Raw genomic sequence first — 13,689 nt, 5'->3', positions numbered from 1 at the left:
GAAGGTTATGCAGATGAGCAAAGTGAACAAAGAGGATGCAGGTGCCCTTAATAGGGACCAGACAAAGCATTAAAAGTCATGCAAAGCACATTTCCAGCACTAAGTCTGCACCTTTGGCACTTATTAGATATGAATTGTATTTCTTTTTAGCTGCACATGTTCACATGCTGCTTGCCGCTGTCCGTGGTGCTGAGCAGACACCAGCCCACCAACACATTTTCTGTGACACAAACTACTAGACAGCGATAAACAGAGTTGTGATCATAGAAGGATATGGCCATTCAATGATTCTCCTGGCGTATTTCCTAATGATGTTGTCCTCTGCAAATATGAAAAGCGACCTGTTGACGGTGAGGCAGTTCTGCCGGTGGGGGACGGGGTTGTACAGAGCCATGGTCCGGGCCCGCTGCGCCTTGGCTTGTTTCATGGATGCTGTCAGCCCCGCAGCCGCCGCGTCTTGCCCGTCTCCGCCGCGCTCCAAGTCCGCATCCCCGGAGTCCACCGTGGTGGGAGCGGACTCGTCTCCAAAGCGAGCCATTCTATAAAGAGATGAGGAGACGGCCGGCTTAGAGTGTTTGACTACAGGGCAACTTCTAATAAAGAGAAAAGTGAAGATGGGGAAATGATCCACCTTCGATCCTCTGACAGCTTTTCGAGCGCCGAGATTCCTCCAACAAGTTCCAGATTCCTATTACTCCATGTCCGTGCTAAAATATTATATCATTCTGTCTGCTAATATTCTAGGGGGAAACCATCCATTTATTTAATTAATAAGTGCACAGGCTGCAAACAAGAAGCATCTCTGTTATCCCATCTGCGACTCACAATCAGCTCTGTTACAACTTTCAACGTGTGCGCGTCTTTGAACTCGGATTAAAAAAAAAAAAAATCCACAGAGTTTATAGCTTGCAGTTTTCTTTCAACATCCACGCTCGTTTGGATCTGACAAACCGGGAGCTGCGTTAGCAAACACTACTCTACCCTCATCACACAGAGACGTCCTGGGGAAGTCTTCGCCAACTTTACGCATCTTCTCGATGCGGTAAACTTGACAAAACGAAGATCTCATTTGAAAGGAAGTCCGCTTACCGAGATTAGACCAGTTTTTTTTTTTTTTTTCCTTTTCTAACTGCAAGAGAGTTACTTGAATTGCTGGATCGGACGCATGTTGCAATCTTAACACCTGCTGGAAAATGATCAGGCAGCCAGGAGCGCGCAAGCACTCGCAGCCCCTCCCTCAGTAACATTTCATGATGGCGATTTCAGAAATCATCTGAATGAAAGCTGGTGGAGAGGTGGGACATATACAGCATTTTGTTGCCATAGCAATAAAAGTTTGCTAAGGGTGAACAAAAACAATTTCCTTAAAAAAGAAAAAAAAAACTACATACTGTGTGGGAATGTGGTTTTTAAACCAATTATGTAAAGATGTTTGTGGGAGCTGTGGCAAGAGACATGGGTGTGAAAATACATTTAACACTAATACTAGAAGCAGAGGGAGGCAATGCACAGAACAAGGCAACGTGTGTGGATAATGCAAGCAGGTAAAAGAGCTCATATATACGAAAGGAGCTATGTGAGAGTCTGAGACAGGACCTTCATATAAATGCTTTACTATTTGATAGTCAGACTGCATTGTCATATTTTCATTAATGGAGACAGAGTTGTACCATTAAAACATTTAAAAACTAGGCCATTGTGCTAATATTGGAGTAAAAGTCAGGAGTAAAAATAGAGCATGAAATAGATCTTAGGGCTGCTCTCTTTTTGAGGGAGAGGAGAGGAGAGCAGGGTCTTTTTCACACTCAGTGCCACAAGTGAGACCTCATTAGGCAACTGGGCTCTCTCGCTCCATCTGCTGCTCTGCTCCCTTCCCCACCGTTTCCTGTAGATGACCACTTCAGCCCCCACAAGCACGATATTATTCAACCGGGGCTTGTTTCGTGCCCTGAGCTGCCATTTGTCACAATTAAAATCAATCCTGACACTAAATATCACTGCCTGGATGCTGAGTGACAGACCATGAGCTGCACAGTGCAGGTATCACAGTGTGCAGACGGGCAGCGAGAAAGGGCTCAGACAAGGGATTGGGAAAGCGAGCCAAGAGAGAGTGACGAATTTATGCTTGGCAAACAAGTCGAGATCTGGGGGAGATGAAAAAAAAAAAATTGATTTAACAGGATCTATGAATAAGTCCCCAAGTGAGCTTCCAAAACTCAGCCATGACTTTGTTACCTCCTCGTCCTAATCTGCATGAGGCAGCCGGGCATGTCACTTCATGCAAAGCAGGACAGCAACAAAGGGCTACGCTGACCTATCAAGTGGGGGATGCACGAACTGCTTGCTACTCGGTAATGCACCAAGTATTGGTACAGTGTATTCATCTCCGCTTTCTACTAAAACATCTTACGTAAGACTCATTACAGAGAAACCTTCTACTTGTATGTTGCCCAACAAAAATATTTATCCATCTCAGCAAAGAGTACATGTCTGTGTGTGTGTGTGTGAGTGTGTGTGAGAGTGTGTGTGTCTGTCTCCAGCTCTCTCTTTGCTGTTGTTTCCATAGCGACATCGCTCTCTTGAATTCCTGCTTCATTCTTTTCATTTCTGCCAACAAAAGAAATGTTGCACAATGGAGCAACCTCTTCCTACAGAAATCTGTTTCTCTCAACAGACACACACTTGTACACAAACACAGACACACACACACACACCTCCCTCCACTCCATCAGGGTCAATGGACATCAAGGAGGAAGCTGACAGAGTACAGTGCAGCTCCTTTGCCACACTGATGATGTACTGTACTGTAAAGATGGCCAGATGTAGTCGGTTTAGTAGTGCGGGGCTTTTGTTCTGCTTTTGCTCACAGCCTACACAAAGGCATCTGAAAATAGCTGCATAAACTGTTAGTGGAAATGCTCCTACCCATTTTCCTGGGCCTCATCGAGCCTTGAATGAGCTGAACTTGAGCACAATGGGTCATGATTAGCTTATTAAGGTGCACAAAGAACTATTTTTATGACAAACAGATGTAATATCGGGGAGCATGGCGGCTTGTAGCAGCTTGCATTTTATGTTCTGCAAAAAAAGAAAAAAAAAAACCTTTACACTATAGGGGAATACAGATAAAGTGAGCCTGCAGGTGACATGCACAGTGAGTTACAACGTTAATGGCCGTACTTTCTGCCAGAACTCTGAAGAGCATTTATATAATTGCAGACAGGCTTTCATCCAACATTGACTGAAGTGGTTTTAGCATTTTATTTTTCTCTCTGTTCCCTAGCAACCGATTCGACCAATAACTGCTGCTTATATGATCGCAGATAGGTGTGGCACCGTGCCAGTTTACCTTGAAACATTTACATCATTGTTATGATTTTGAAGCAATTGTCCAAATCTACACGCTATCAGCCAAAAAAAGCTCAAAAATGTTAAGCATCTTCAGCCTTCAAAGAAAAGTTGTGAGTGTCACAATAAAGGCCTTTCTCAAACTTAGGGATCCATTATGCACAAATCACGGATGACAAATAGATTTTTCTCTATTTTTCTTGCCTGATAAATAACATTAATAATTAATTAACTTTAAGAAAAAAACATTGAGAATTTGTGTACATGCTCAACAATGTTTAAACTCAACAGTTTAGCTGCAAAGGCATCATATGGTGCCTCCCTGCTGCTCTTCTACTTTGATTCCCTAGCATCCCCTAATGGGCAAATAACCACAATACATGTACAGTGGTTCTCTGAAATGAATGTCTAGCTCTATTTCTTGGTCTATTGCTTCATATGTTCTCCCTAATATGTCTTGCTCATTCTGACAACACAAAATAAAACTATATTTTCATGTCTTTGATTAGTATTATTCCGAGGGAAAACTACGCTCACCCTGTGCTTCTGTACACTTAAGAAAAAGATAGGAAGCAAAAGAGAGGAGGATGACAGTACACCTGAAAGTGTGTGGGTGGTGGAGGTACAGTAAAGTAAAGAGAAATCAGAGGCTGAAGAAAAGAGGACGCAGGAGAGGGCTTATTGTTGGGTTGGGGGTTACGCTGATGGAGCACCACTCCACATTCAAGTGGCGGGAAGCAGATAATCAGAGCGACGTGGCTCCCGAGTTCGAAAGTTTACAAGCAAGCACCCTCAGCCCTAACATTAATAATGCTCATCTAGGAGGTGATTACAGTAAACTGAAGCCACCAACATTACATAGGAATAAAGCACACATGCACGCACACGCACACAGGCACACACACACACAGAGAACATGTAAAATCAACTCTAACAAACAGCAGGAATGTAGTTCACTTTCAGAACAATGCTTGCAACAAAGGCATCAGCACATGCATTGTTGCAATGAAGCAGCTTTTGAACCAAACACTTTGTAACTAAGCAACAAACCAACAATAATAAAAATTATGTTTAATACTATAAAGACTAACCATTTGAGCCCTCTTTGAGTCATCTTTAAGGTACTCCTTGGAGTTTTTGGCCTCTGGTTACAGATGTGGTTGTGGTACTATGCGAGACAGTGACACATAGTCCCACTGATGCTAATCTCATTATTTTGCTCGGGCTTTGGTAAAATTTAGCAGTGCACCAACAAACACAGGCAAGAAGGGGCCTGCTAACAAGCTAAAGAGAACATATTCATGTAGATCTTGCAAAATGTTGTTTCAAAATGTGTGTTTTACCAGGAAAACATTCAAAGCATTCAGCATGTGTCTATGATGACAAACGTAAAAAACAGCCCCGGATGTTACTTACGTGTGCAAATGCATTAGACCTATAAAGTATTATTGCTAAACAGATTTGGCAAAACAAACTGATAACACTGATCACGTCAAAGTGAAAACAGTAATCTCAATGAATTAAAAATATAAAACATATTGTATGATAAGTTTTTACATATGAATTCACCTGCTTTTAGTCAGTGATCAGTACTGTTGCTTGGTTTCTTCTGATTTTTGCCCTTTGATGGGGACTAGGACAAGTTTCTGCCTTTCATGTAATCATTTACTATGTTACATTACATCAGGATTCATTTGATAAAAAGGGGCAAAGAATCATTAAATACGCTATAAGCAGCAGAGTGGACCCTGCATTTAAAGTGTGTTTTGATTGATGGTCATAGAAATTAATTAGTTTCAATGGTAAAAATGCAATAATCTGTTTGTTTTCCAACTGGAGTTATATGAACAAGCTGCAAACATAATTTTGAAAGAGTTGCTTATTAACTCAATTGTGACGAAAAACAAAGTCGGCATTCATTTGATGTCATGTCCACTTGAAGATCGTGGATGAAAGCAAACACTCAGTTTCTTCTAGCTCTGTTTTGGTCTCCACAAACATCTGATTGAAACATCTGTGTCAGCTTCAGCTGCTACATGCGTCACTATGTTCACCAGCTAGTCTCTAACATTGTTAGGCTGCTGTTTAGTGCTGGGCATGAAGTTTACTATGGATGTATAAGAGCCCATTTAAAAATGAGATTCAACAATAGAATTATTGGCTTTAAAAAAAGGGGAACCAACAAAGGACAAAATACTGTTGGATTTGTCACTAGGAAAGACAGTGTTGAATCATTTCAATTCAATTCAATTCCATTCAATTCAATTCAATTTATTTCACCAATTATTAGTAAAAATATTAAATAGAGCAGCTTTAAGGAAACAGTAATGTCTAGTTTCATTATGTTCTGAGGCTTCACATGTGATATACTGATAAGCCAGTAAGTAAACAGCTGGTTCTTGTAGTGAAAGTGTTGCACGAGGGAGAAAAGGGCAGGTAGAAAAACCTGAGCTTAAACAATGACCATCAACATTAATGAGTAAATGCAACAAAGACAATCGTATCTTGTCTGCACCAACAGAAGGGCAACTGTGGCACAAGTTGCAGGAAATTATAATAATGGGTAAGGGAGGAATGTGTCACAATGCACATTGTGCGGCACCCCGCTGTGTTTGAGGCTGTGTAGCCACAGACCAGTGAGAGTGCCCAGCTGGTCGTACCATCAGTGTATAAGTCTTTTTCACAACAGATGTTTTGAAATCAGAGAAGCACAGGTGTAATCAACATCAGTGGCTGGATTCCATTTCCAGTTCAGTGGCCCTGTTATTATGCACGGCTGCTCACTTACTTACTTTGACACTTAGGTGACATCTGTACACGCCGATGTTTACACCTGTGCTTTTCCTGCTCCGAAAAGTCAGAGCCATCAAAAAAATGGTGTTTTTTTTTTATGAAGAGCGACAAAACTTCACACGGGAAACTCTACATCTGTAACATGTTTCAAGTGTTTCCAAGCCATCGGATATTAAATGAAGTTGGGTAAAAATATCTGTGCCTTCCCAGCAAGCATTTTGCAAGGTTGATCCCACAACAGGTTTTTAACGTGCATAGACAGTGTGCAGTATAACAACGTATGTGTGTTCTTTCATCCTCCTCCGTGGAGATTACATCTTTACACATACAATTTAAAAGGAATCCTTTGCCTATGAATCTCTTTTATACTTACTCCCACTCCTTCCTGCGGGCCTGAGGCGTGCTCTGAATTTTATGAGCTTGGTGAGCCATGATGATGTCCTTCTGCTCTACAAGCCCGCCGCGCCGCCGCAGCATGCAGTGGGGGCTCTGGGACCCTGAACCCTGATCCAACGAGCCCTCTTCTTGACCACAAGGCACATCAAAGCTGGCGGCTCGAGGTGGCAACCCCGGGTACTCATGGGCGGCATGAGGGACCTGCAGAGAGCAGGAGCGCGCTCCCTGAGTGAGGCCCTGACGGGGAGCGAGGCTGGGCTTCCTCCAGGCCTCGGGTTCAGGGAGGGACAGTGACGAATGGATGCGCATCTCTCCTCCTGGACCACAGCTGGATGGAGAGCGGGAGTTGGGTGAGAGGGAGAGGAACTGGTCTGAACTGGTGAGCATCTCTACACAGGTTGGCAGTCGGTGGGTTCACCATAATGCTACAAATGGGAGAAAAGGTAGAGAGGCAGAAGAATGATAAGTGCATGTGCTCTCATTCCCATCAGGCCCAGCTGCAAGTTTTGTTTGATGCTGGTACCGTAAGTTAAGGTGGTTAATATTCCTACTCATAATGAGCATTTAACTCACACCATCACTCAAAGGCTTTTTCAGATTTGAAGGTCTTCAGAAGCTGTTGTTGTGGTGCAGATTGCAAAGCCCACTGAGGCAAATTTCACCCGAACATCAGGTGACGCTATTGATTATATTTGCTTTTATCATTTTGATCAATTGGCTTCTGTGCTGACATGAAGCATCTCGAAAAGTGTCATGCAAATAAACCTGACTTGGCCAAGAGTTCCTGGAAAACAAAAACTTCAGTGTCCCACTGAACAGTGCACTTCAAATTCCGAATGAACACCAGCATTTATGTGCACTTCCTCCAAACGATTACCGCTGCTGGTGGGGTCTTTAATACCAGCAGTGCATGACTGTGTGAACAAAAGCTTTGAACCAGCAGCCATGCAGAAATAGCGCCAGTAATAGTACTGGTGGGTGGAATTAAACTTTGTACAGAAAGTCAGTCTAATAAATGTAATGAGGAGAGATCTTAATTCTGCCTGATGTGCAGTCACACGCGTGCACGGAGCATAGCAGATCACCCTGATGTTGCTGTCATTGTCCAGTTAAGGGTGCATGTGTAGCCCAGACAGAAATATGGGGGAGATGAGGTGGCAGTGCTGCAGAAAAGCCAGTTTGAGGCGAGCCAGTCAGAGACAGACGAAACAAGGCTGTTTCCAATGAACTGGAGCTGAAAGGAAGATGACTGAGTGTGGGAGAGCTGAAGCAAAGGCACAATGACTCACTCATCAGCAGCAGGGCTTCTCAGACATGAACTGGACACAGTCTGAGTTGAGCTGTGCCCCTCGAAAGCAGCGCAGCAGCGCGCCTGAAAGCCGGGAGAGGCTACAAGGTCAGCGCACACATTTACACGGGCGGCTTATCGCAGCCGAGGGGGGCGGGCTGCCTCCACAGCAGAGCAACTTCTAAACAGATGTGACACCTTTGTGTTGTCAGTCAGTTTCCAGTGGAGCAATTAAACGTCAAGCGTTTATATCAACAGACACACCTTGAAAAGCAAAAATGAAATTAATCACACAAGGTATAGCATCGATAAAACGACTCCACGGATAAGAGCATCAATAAGCCTTTCTGACGTTACGGCTACAGGAGACGTCCACCTTATCTTTGCAATTCATGAAGTTAAAGCGATTCTCTTTTGCGCAGCTCCTATAGCTGTGGTCTGCTTCGCTTTAATTAGGGCACAAGCAAGCAGTTTAATATGAGCACGTCAGCTTCAGGTCCAGCAATACATCCACAGGTAACGATCATTCAGACGCAGTTTCTTTATTCTGATGGAGTTAAGGTGCTTGACGCAGGAGCAAGTGCAGAAAGAAAAACCAACGGCTCAACAGTCATAACAAGTAGTAAAATAGATGGATGAGATGCTACAAATGTTCATTGGGGGGGGGGGGGGGGGTGGGAGAGGGTGAACGCGGCCCCCACGGCAGGAAACAACAATGTCAATGAACTAATGAAATGATTAATAAATGTGACAGCTTTACCTTGGGGTGACGCGCGCTCCTTCATCGTCAGAGAGCCCCGATCAGGTGGATCCTAAAAATTCAGCCCTGTCACACAAAGCCAAGTTTTGGTGCTTTGAGGATGATTTCGCGAGGATTCCTTGGGTGATGATTACCGCTGTATGGCTATAAATACTGCGAGGTGGCTGGGAGCCAGAGGAGTGTAGCACAGATGAACGTAAACAGGCATTGGGGGACAGGAGCGAGGCATGGAAGTAATCCCAGTCATCTTCACTAGCAGGCTGCCGTGATGAGTCACTTTATGTGGTTTGGAACGAATGTCTGTGTCTTCAAACTTCCTTTAGAGGCTTAAACACCATTGTCTGTCCACAGTCCCTAGTTCAGTGTGCGGACTGTGATTTTTTTTTTTTTTTGGGGCTACTTTGGTCCAAAGATCAAATGAGTTCCAGTGAAAGATGCAACTGCAACAGGTCTGCAGCGCCTTGTTGGTTTCAAATGCGGGTCATGGAACATGGATTCAGATAGATTTACCACTAGATGGTGGACTAAAGCCGCACACATGACACGCAGGAGCTCCAAGAAAGAAGGCACTGAAGTCAAAGCCCCGGGACGGTGTTAAGATTTTGGCCACTTTTCCATGTGCAAGCAGGGCCGGACGAAGCGTTTTGAAGGACCGACGCACCCAACCAACCACCCACGTAAGTAAGTCAGCAGTGCAACCCACTGTACTTATCACCACCATGAATGGGCCAGTAGGTACCTGCACTGCCATGGTTTTTAGTTTAGATATTAAAAAATGAGAAGGCTTAGGGAAAGATCACGGTGTGGATTCAAATACAGAAACAACATTGACTCACGGTATTAAATGAGTGTAAAAATTATTATTATTTTTTGTCCTTTCGGCTTATCCCGTGAGTTCAGGGTCGCCACATTATGATTTGGCCCAGTTTTTACGCCAGACGCCCTTCCTGACGCAACCCTCCCCAATTTCTTGGATCGGCACTGCCCAGCTGTGCAGGGGAATGGGCTGTTAGGGGTTCAGTGTCCTACCCAGGAACACTTCGACATATAGCTGGGGCCGGGGATCGAACCACTGACCCTGTGGTCCTTTTCACTCATAACTATGACAGTAGTAGGCAGCCTTGTCAGAGAAAAAATGGAATCCTGTTATACACCTTTTTTTAAGCAAACAGTAGACACACACAGTTAGCTACTAGTTCGTTTCACTACTTATTCAAGCAGCTTCTTCAGTCTGAATAAAGTGGCCAGGGAACCCAGGGGGAAATCGTCAAGACTAAACCCCTAAACCCCTAAGATGGGGGTCGTTAGGTGTGGCCCTCTGGGTGAATATGTGAAGTGGTCTTGATCTTCCTGGGGATGGATGAAAGGGCAGCATGAAAAACGGGAGACAGGTTGAGCCTGAGGCCTCCTCCTCTGTTGAGAGAAGGATTCTCCATGTGAACATAAATTGCTTCAAGAACTCACCTCTCATACCATCTGTCTTCTCTCTCCAAAAAGTTTACACTCATACTCAAAAGACTGTCCTATGTCCTTCAGGTGTAGGTACACTGCTGATTCTGGTCCTTAGGTGTCGCTTCTCCTGTGCTGGGCCATCCTCTTGTGTAGAGGCTGTTTGGTTTTGGCAAGTAGCAAACCGTTTCAGACCAGGAAAAGAAGTCCAGTTGACACGATTCAATCTTCGGATAGTGAAACCATGTTCAGGTAATTGGCCTAAAATTTATGTCAGGAGTGGGTGAAGACAAAAAAACTGAGTTAAAGGAGACTGAATTTATTGGCTGTTTACGATCAGTCTGCAAGCAATGTCCCCATTAAAAGCCAGCGTTATGTTTGGAACTATTCTTTTTTCATGCCACTGTGCACTTTTACACCTACAGTATATGAAAGCTTGAGTTATTTGACAAATTGAGATTTTTGCAAACAAAATATATGAAGATGTTACACGGAAAACCCTACGTATTGTTAAAGATGAATGTAAAAGCTACACAACTGAAGCCAAAACAATCTTTAAATATGTTTTCCCTTTCAATTACTTTAAGAATTTTTAGAAATATTTGATTCAACACTATAATCTTCAGAAAGCTGGAGATTGCAGAGTTGTTGGACTGTGCGACACAGACAGGTGTTTGCACTATTTTGCACTTTTCTAATATAGTTGGAACAAAAACTCAATGTAACCAAGTGTATTACCCTTTAGCAGGAGTTGGTCCAATGTTCAGTTTTGAGGGGGATGTAAATTGAAATATTATTGTTAAAACTGTATCCTGCTTTGGGGAGAAAAGCATGTGACTCGGGTTACATTGAAACTCTGATAAAGAATAAAGAATAATCGTAACGTAGATTGTTCACATTTTCACATTAACTTGATATAAAAAAAAAAGTCAAGGGGCTTTTTAATTTTTTTTGTATTTGTTTTAATGCCCAAGCCACCAAAGTGCGACCTGTGTCTGATGAAACTAGAGCCAAGGACGGAGAATAATTTTTCCCGTGATCAAAACAGACCCATTATTAGTCCACGTAGTAATTAAAAGGTCAGCTGTGTTCATTTTAACCAGTCCTCTAATTCCCCGCGCTGAGGAAGAGGTGTTAGCAGTGGGACTGGGAGCAGCGCAGAAACCATCTGCTGCCACCGACACTGAAGGATAAATGAAGACTTCAAATCAACACATGCTACATGCCCACATTTAAATTACAGTTAACGGCGTGAACCTCTTCATTTGTTTTATTCTGAGACAACTTACGGACTTAAATCAAGTTAACATAAGTCTTTCATTGACTGCAGTCTAGTTACCACTGGCCAGAGGAAGCATTTAAACATCCCTAGAAACATCAAACATCGCTATCTTAGGAGTTGTCTGAGATTTTGTGACTCGAAGAATACAACTACCTTCTAATGTCGAATACCATACCATGTGAATTACATATGGATTTGTGTAATCTAGCAGAATTATCACTGTGAGGAAATAATTGCTGTCTTATCCTTCAGGCATGTGGCCTAGTGAATGCACGAAGTGGAGATGCCAAGATGAGAAAACTGCTGCCATGGAAAGAGAAAAACTTATTAACCACGTATGTGTAGAGGGACATGAATGCTGAGACAGTTGGTAGTAAATGGTTGGCAAATCAAATCTGGTCTGGCATTAGAGCCTGTCCTGAGGGGAAACATCAGGTTTGTGTTGTACGCTTGCTGGTTATCATTTTGCAGAGTACTGCTTCTTGTGATGCTCTGTTTTTATCTTAAGGTTTTCAGCCTTAAATTTATTGATAATTTTACATGTTGTAAGCTGATCACATGCAGATGACTGCGTGACATTATTTACAACAATCAAACTGGGTGAAGTGTTAAGGGCTGCTGTTCAGAGGAAGAGTTCAATTCTTACTGTATCCAAGTACAAATTTGAAGTACTTGTACTTGAGTCAATTCTTTTATTGCCACGTTATCTTGTACTTTTTACTAAACCTATTTACCATCTTAATATTAGTAGTTACTTACAAATGAAGATTTTTAAAATATAAAACATTTGACATGCTTTTGAAAAATTGTGCTGCATTATACGTTAAAATAAAAGTACAGCTGAAACAATTGATGGATCAACAGACTGTCTGTTGTCTCACCAGTTTTGAGGATTTTTCATAGAAATCTGTCAAACATTTACTTGTTCCAGATTCTCATATCTCGGGATTTGCTGATATTTTTTTTTTAATTGTTTGAATTAATGTAATTTATTGGTAATTATTTGAGGGTTTATAGTTGAATAAACAAGTATTGTGAAAGTAAAATTGTGATCTTTGAGTAATTGTGATGGATATTCATCACCATTTTATAAAACAAACATAAGCACATAAAATAATTAGTCTTTGCATCAAGGATTGGATTATGTAAAAATGTCTTTTCTTTCAAAGACATTCATCAAACTGCTCACTAATTTCACATTAAATTCAAATCTGAAAATGGCATTTGAATCATCAAGAGTCAATTTATTTTCATATTCTAAAATGCAAAGGACATAACAGGATTTGAGAATAAATCCAAGGTTGAGTGCACAAAAATGTTTCACTGCAAGCGATTATGTACAAGGATGAAATCAATAAATCTTTACAGAACGTAACCGGTACTGCATCAATATTTAGAGTCAACTTTTTAGACCTAATAATGCAGACTGGACTGGATTTATTTGTAGTTTTTTAAACACATCACATTAATTAATTTACATTTCAGTGAACTTTATTTGTAGAATTAAAAGTTCACCATTAGTGCATTAAAGACCATCATATGCTTGTGTTTCATGTTAAATTTAACATCTCACAAAGGTTAATGCTAAATGGCCTCATAAACGGGCCTGTTAACATTAACTTCATCCCCGTAAAGAACAAATCGACTGAACATTCTCACCATCTTTCTACCCAAACATGCCACCCATAAATACATTGGCTAGCAGTTACAATTTGATTGTACCATCACTGTATAATTAATGTGAGCATCACTGCGAGATTTTAAGAATCAGCGATAACTTCGTAAATTGTTCCGCTTGCAGCACGAAGAACAGTTGCCACAAACATTTGGCAATTTTCTTTTTTGTTTTTTTCTTCTGAAAAGCAGATAACCTGTTAAGAACTCTCTGTTCAGCAAGTTATTCAGAAATACGGCTTTAGCTTTTGTGTAAAGATAATTAGGATAAAAAAATTAGGGCTGGGTGATACAGATACATCCTTATTAGATTATTGTGTAACTGCCTGTACTTGTTTTTTTACGATGTCTCTTGTTGTGAGTTACGTAAAATTACTTCAACCCCAGTGTACTTGTTTGCAGGTCCTCTCATACCAAGTCAGTTAAATACTGATGAGAGCTGTTAGGAAGTAATCAGGAAATGTCCCAGTTTTTAAAGACATAATGTTCATGTTCAGATAAAAACAAGAAAGCAGTTGCATAATAATCGAACCAGGTGATACAGCAGGGGAGGTGCACAGTAAAGCTAGAAGAAACATGAGTAATAACATGAGTGCCGAGGAATATTAATACACTTTGATCGTCACAGTTAATGTAACTCACCCAGCCCTAGTTTTTGCTGAGACCGATCACCTTTTCTCCCAGTGTCCATGAAACAAC

At 41.8% G+C, this 13,689-nt stretch overlaps 2 protein-coding genes across 8 annotated transcripts in view; both read right to left on the bottom strand.

Annotated features, from left to right (window-relative positions):
- The window catches only part of cacna1eb (calcium channel, voltage-dependent, R type, alpha 1E subunit b), a 56,481-nt gene extending 47,764 nt beyond the window's left edge, over positions 1–8,717 (bottom strand). For 5 of the 6 annotated variants that reach the window (XM_067474959.1, XM_067474960.1, XM_067474962.1 and 2 more), the window contains exons 1-3: positions 8,586–8,717; positions 6,515–6,962; positions 277–539 (exon numbers count right to left, since the gene is read on the bottom strand). In XM_067474959.1, the coding sequence (XP_067331060.1) occupies positions 277–539; positions 6,515–6,924 (673 nt within the window). In that variant the 5' untranslated portion in view covers positions 6,925–6,962; positions 8,586–8,717. Of the gene's footprint in view, positions 1–276; positions 540–631; positions 1,212–6,514; positions 6,963–8,585 lie in introns of those variants that run through there. The other variant, XM_067474964.1, reaches the window with a different exon arrangement.
- A 3,806-nt stretch (positions 8,718–12,523) lies between these two features.
- Positions 12,524–13,689, bottom strand: part of klhl14 (kelch-like family member 14) — a 16,241-nt gene continuing 15,075 nt past the window's right edge. For both annotated transcript variants that reach the window (XM_067475569.1, XM_067475568.1), the window contains one exon: positions 12,524–13,689. This exon is cut by the window's right edge and continues 529 nt beyond it. The gene's annotated coding sequence lies outside the window, so the exon portion shown is untranslated.

The sequence above is a fragment of the Channa argus genome, chromosome 14, assembly GCF_033026475.1.
Source record: "Channa argus isolate prfri chromosome 14, Channa argus male v1.0, whole genome shotgun sequence".
Lineage (NCBI taxonomy): Eukaryota > Metazoa > Chordata > Actinopteri > Anabantiformes > Channidae > Channa > Channa argus.
The sequence above is the reverse complement of the archived record's forward strand: the minus strand, read 5'-3'. Positions and strand labels throughout refer to the sequence as shown.